At 44.2% G+C, this 6,241-nt stretch overlaps 1 protein-coding gene across 1 annotated transcript in view; it reads left to right on the top strand.

The window, feature by feature from the left end:
- Positions 1-774: 774 nt before the first annotated feature.
- The window catches only part of LOC310804660 (paralemmin-1-like), a gene marked incomplete at its 3' end in the record, with an annotated part of 28,087 nt that continues 22,620 nt past the window's right edge, over positions 775-6,241 (top strand). The window contains exon 1 of the mRNA XM_083669978.1: positions 775-820. Within this exon, the coding sequence (XP_083526104.1) occupies positions 776-820 (45 nt within the window). The 5' untranslated portion in view covers position 775. The remainder of the gene's footprint in view (positions 821-6,241) is intronic.

The following is a 6,241-nucleotide window of genomic DNA, read 5'->3' as shown; positions in this document are numbered from 1 at the left end:
CACACACACACACACACACACACACACACACACACACACACACACACACACACACACACACACAGCGATCACTAATCCAAGTAGCTGAGGTAGGGTATGCTCTCTCTCTCTAGTGAGTCAGTCAGTCCCTCTAGTGAGGTCTCTCTGGTCCATCCAGATGTAATGTTTCTCATCTCCAGTCTCTCAGCAGTGTAGACCTCTTGTCTGTCTTTCTGTAGCTCCCAGCCAGTCTCTCTCTGTCTCCCAGCACCCAGGAGCAGCAAGATCCTTCAGACTGTCAGGGTGAAAAATGGCTGTCGCGCCTGCTATCCCTCCACTCAACTGCTTGCTACTGTCTGCACATACATGGCCAGTGCCTGAGAGGGAGGGAGGGAGGGAGGGAGGGAGGGAGTGAGAGAGTGGGAGGAGATAGAGAGGAGAGAGGGAGGGAGGGAGAGAGAGAGAATGTGAGCAGCGGCAGCAGCAGCAGCAGCAGGCAGCCAGGCAGGCAGGTTTAGTTCAGGCACATGGCCAGTGAATGAGAAAGCCCTTCCTTTAGCACACTCTTCCCTCTCTCACTCTGACTGGATTACTGCTCCGGAGGACCCCTCGTAGCCTGGCCTCTCTCTCTCTCTCTCTCTCTCTCTCTCTCTCTCTCTCTCTCTCTCTCTCTCTGTCTGTCTGTTTGTCTCCCTCTGCGTCTCAGCCCCTCCAGCGCTCCCAGACCCCAGGCAAGCAGGCAGCACAGCTCTCTACCCCCACCAGCACTCACCTCTCTCCCCCCTGTCTTTACAGGATGGCTGAGGCTGAACTTCACAAGGAGAGGCTCCAAGCCCTCGCGGTAAGTCCACATCGCTTTCTTCTTTCTTTATCCTTCTATACTTTCTCCTCTCACTTCATCACATCTCTGTCTGTCTTTTGCCGATTTGTTTTTGTAACTGTTCGTTTTGGAACTGATTTTTTTATTGGTCGTTGGAGTGTGTGGAAAAGTTAGTGGAAAACTAGGATTTTTCCAGATGTGTAGAGGATTGAGGTGTGACTGGTTTTATAAATGGACCCATACAACCCCCACAACAGTTTTGGTTGTGAAGCAGTTTGTCGTTTCTTTTGTTTTATGGAAAGCAATCTTGGATCTTGGTGGGAAGAAGCGCACCCCCCAGAAAATGCAGTGACGCTCTGATATGAGTTGATGAGCAACAGTTTTACAAGAGGCTGAGAGGGACTAAATTTGATGCCAGCAAGTGCCTCAGCTCACACTCACACACACACACACACACACACACACACACACACACACACACACACACACACACACACACACACACACACACACACACACACACACACACACACACACAAACAAACACGCAAGTGATGTGCAACAGATGGAAAAACTATTTTGGCCAAGTTATTACAGTGCATTGCTGCAATGCCGAGGTATATATATACATTTGACTTCAATATAGAGGCTGTGCAGGCCAGTAACTGTGTTGACACGGACTAAGAGGTTTGTTTGTTATAAAGTAAACATTATCCCATTCACATTACCCAACTGAAAGGCTCTTAGCACGCTTCTGGCATGTGTTAAGTGTTGGTGTCTGGGTTCTCTAATGACTTGGAGATGAGAAGGGCTCATTCGAAAGGTTAAGTACAGTGACAGAACACCTTTGTAATGGCACTAGCGGCTACAGTCAAGCAGAGGGAAGTATTAATAATTGAAGTTGGAGAGCAGGAGGAGGTGATTAGCTTTATAAATCAACCTGAGAATCAGACGAGGTTCGACTAATGTGGTTTGGCTTGCTCCATTGGCAAGGAGGGTACAGAGCGTGAGGCACGGGGTACAGTGGAACACACAAACCTTGCATTTGATGCTCGCATGTGACTTTTGATCAACGTAAATTGAGTTAGGTGCAGAGCGTTCATGCATTAGAATTGCACAGAGGGTTCAGGTCTATATCTATTGAATTTAGATCTGTGTCAGTGAATTCCTCCTTGAAGAAACCACCAGCAGTCATTTTAATATCCAGGCAACACATAGTAAATTGCCCTGGTGAGAGGCTGTATTACAAATGAATGCTCAGGTCTTGCATCAAATGGATCCTATTCAGTGAGATTCAGGTTCACAATCACCTCATATGGTTGTTCCTCCTCATGTGTCTTTTACTTTGCGCCACAGAAAAGCCAGGCTATAACCAAGCTAAGTAATACTGTATATCTTCCATTCCCATTTCCCTGGAGTGCTAAGGTTTAGTTAACCTCTACAGTGGCCTCTCTTCTGCACTGACATCATTGATAACCAGGAACGTTCACAGGTAGTGGACACATTCCTCTCTGGACTGGAGTGAATGAAACCTGAACAACAACAAACAATGTCCTAGACTCCAGTCCTCCAACCGTCTCTTTGTTTTGACTAAAGGGAGTCTCCAGGTTTGTGTGGTGGTGGTGTCCTGAGTTTACCGCTGTGTTGACATCAATGCAATGGAATTTATGGAGAGATGTTGAATGGGACGACTGTGCTTTATAGGTTTTCCAGCAGTATTTCGGATGGTTAAACAGAAACAGTGCTCATAGGCCTTCTAACCATAACTGATATAACCACAAAAAACAAACCACTAAGATAAGATAAGAATATGTTATTGTCTGTTAAATTTTCATAATATAGACATTGTTCACACTGGCTAAATTTAAAGGCAGAACAACGAAACATAAACGATTATAGTGTTTGCTTTACTAATGTCTGATAATATCTGACCATACACTTCAGACACTGATATACGCAGACAGTAGTCAATCTCTATCACGCCACTGAAGTGTGAAGTGCAATTAGGGCCATAAATGAAGGACCACACAGCAAGGGGTCCCGCGCCATAACCCATACGTGCAGCTGACTGGCTGTTTTGATCATGAATAATAAAAACGTCCATGTCCATGTGCTGTTAGCAGGAGGTAATACTGTAGGGACACCTCTAGCACCAGATGACATCGCCTGAAGTACAGTAAGATAGTCTACTGTATAGCTTTATAGACCTTTATTCTTTATTATTGCCACTTTGTGACTATTAATCTTCCTGCAGTCAAGCTGCTAGGAAGGTCCCTAGCACCAGTTATGAATAAGCCTGAAGTATAGTATAGTTTTATAGCACACCCATACAGTACAAAAGTTATCCTATCCCTGCAGAGATTATAACATGATACTAGTGATAATTCACTCCATCTTGTTGTACTTAATGTTCTTATGTCCATTAGTGGCTTTTGATTCTTCTATTAAATTCTGGGTTGATTCTTCTACTATATCCTGAGTTGGTCTCTATCCATCTCTATCCATCTATATCCTAGATTAGCGTCCTTGAAATATATTCTCTGAATCATCTCAAAGTAATTTATATAAAGTCATTCAGAGAGTCTTTTCAGAGAATTTTGGATGAATCAGTCATAACATTTCAAACATGCTAATTTAGGGTACATTGACTTCCATTGTTTTTTGGCTAGGTAATAAAACCCAAAACGTGGATTGGATCACTTTCTCCCTGTCCATAGACTGCTTTCAGGGTAAAGAAACAAAAACGTAATTGTGTTATTTAGGTGAATTAGGCTATCCCTTTTAACTGCTACGCTACAGTACGTTGTACTGGGTCTGTTAGAAGATGACCTCGCTCCGGGTTATCTGTTTACCTTTTCTCTCCCTGCACAACATGTGTGCGTCCCGCCCGTACCCTCGGCTCCATCCATCTTCCTGCCTCGTTTCCCTTGAGCCACTGAATCATGTTGAAGTTGACCAACCATGCGAGCAATGGTGGAGCCTTGAAACTAGACTAAACTTTATTTTGGAAAATCCTTTTGACTTGTATGACAACTTAACTTAAAATAACTTCCATTCTCGATTGTGGATTAGTATTCTACTTCAGAATGGCAAACAGCTTATTGTGATGTGTTGGTTCTTTTTGTATTTTTATTAGACAACATGTTACAGTCTGTAATTAGACTGTTAGGGCACCATGAGGTCTATACGTTACATCAGTTCACAGTTTTACAGGTACTAATTGGATTGGTTAGTTAAGTTTTCGTGTCATCTCATTAAATCTGACCATGTAATTAACATGTAATCACCATATAATCACAGAGGTAGACTGCAGACTGCTTTCCCATACAACTGACTGTGCTGCTGTTGCTGTTGCTATCCTGAAAAAGAGCAGCTATTTTTTCATAGAGTCATTACCCTGGTTTGAGCCTGCCCTGTGTTTTGGTGCCGTGCCTCAAACCTCAGCCAGAGCTCTCTGGTATGGGCTCTGGTACAGGCTGGCCGGCCAACTTTGGTTCTGCGGCTTTTCACATCATCCAATGAATGGAGAGCCCTCCATAGCTCTAATTAACTGTGAGCCCTTCTTACCGTAAGAAGTGGGGGAGGTGGGGGAGGTGTGTTTATGTGTGTGTGTGTGTGTGTGTGTGTGTGTGTGTATGTGAGTGTGTGTGTGTGTATGTGTGTGTGTGTGTGTGTGTGTGTGTGTGTGTGTGAGTGTGTGTGTGTGTGTGTGTGTGTGTGAGTGTGTGCGCGTGCATGCATGCGTGCGTGTGTGCGTGCAATTTTGTGTGCATGTGTGTGTAAATGAATGTGTGTATTAGGGGGTGTTAGGCTGACGAGAGGAGAAAAGGGGTGAGGCCAGAGGAGTGTGGGCGGTGCGTCTCTGGGGCGTCTGCAGGGAGCATTCTGACGTGTTTACACAGATGACTTAAGCGCCTTGGCTCCCTCAACCTCCTCCCTACCCCACTGATCCCCCCCTTCACAACAGTACCCCTGTTTGTCTTGGGCCAGCAGGGCAGGCGTTACGGGACATGGCTAATTTTAGCGGCAGCTGTCTTGGCCTTCTACGCCAGCCTGGCAGGCATAGTTTTGGGGGGTGGGGCATTGGAGCAGGAACTCTGGTCAGGTGGGCTCTTCTCTATCGTTCTTGTGACTTTCAGTTAGGGGCCACTGGTTTGTGTCTGTGGATATATGATGTGTCAATAGAATCTATGGTCTTACAACAAGGACATTTTTCAGGCCACTTCAATTACATCTGGTTTGTAGATTAATGTTTTTTGGAACAACCTCAGTTGCTTACTTCAAGAATACATAGGCTGTGCCAAAACATTCATTTTGGTATTGATTTGCCCAGGAAATGTGTCTAGGCTACTTCATTATGGCTACATTTAGTAGTATAGTATTGATTAACACCAGCTAATTGTCTAAGCACAACAACTTTAATGGCTAATGCCTGTTTACAGGTTGTAGCAGTGACAAGTGACAGTAAGAAGTATCACCCAGGCAGGGGGGTAAATGTCACAGATAGTTGGATTGGTGAGCTGCAGTGCTGAAGCTCCGCACAGTAAGAGCACTCAACACCTGCTTGAGTCATATGACCTTGGTTGGCATCCCAAACATCCCACAGTGCTAAGTGATGAAACAGTTGGCCGTTACAGTATCCATTACCATTCGCAAAGGAGCTAACTAATATGTTTAGTATTAGTATTTAGTGACTTGTTTGGAAGATGAATATTTTAACTTTGATTTAATGTTGAATTGAACCGTATCAAATCGTTATATGTTTAAATATATCTTTCCTGTATCATATCATAGACCATGTGTCTAGATGTGTATTGAATCGGTCTGAAGGGAAAGATTCACACCCCTAGGAGATATGTTTAGAATGTAGTCCAGATTTGATTCACTTTGTATCATGACAATCTCAAAAGCATCAGCAGCGTTAACTGAGTTTGGATCTTGGCTTTGTTCAGATTGAGTTGCTTCAACATTCCCTACTTTTTTATTACATGTTTATTACATCAGTGTAACTGAATGAAGTGTTCGATGACAGAATTTTTTAGCACATCGGCATACAGTACCTGAGCCAATGACACAGAGCCAAACATCTGGATCTAAATCACACAGTTCTTACATTTACAGAATGACATCATTGGTCTAGACCACAAACTGATGTCCCTGACTGATTTCGACGACCCTACAGTATATGAAGTTGATGAAACACAAAAAAGTTCCATTGACCTGAACTATATTGTTTTAGAGTTACAAACCTCACCACCATCTACACTGGGTACATCCACCCAGTCCATGAGTATACAGCCAGACAGTTCCTTAACAGAGGAGCAAACCAGGCAGCTAGAGCAAATCCAAACAAAGGGCGTGTAGGACCATACTGGGTAGATCTTGCTCTGGCTACCAGGACGCCCTCCAGACCCCCTCACTTCCCTCCCTCAGTGACAGACA

This window comes from Argentina silus, assembly GCF_951799395.1.
Source record: "Argentina silus genome assembly, chromosome: 5".
In the NCBI taxonomy this organism is placed as follows: Eukaryota; Metazoa; Chordata; class Actinopteri; order Argentiniformes; family Argentinidae; genus Argentina; species Argentina silus.
The sequence above is the reverse complement of the archived record's forward strand: the minus strand, read 5'-3'. Positions and strand labels throughout refer to the sequence as shown.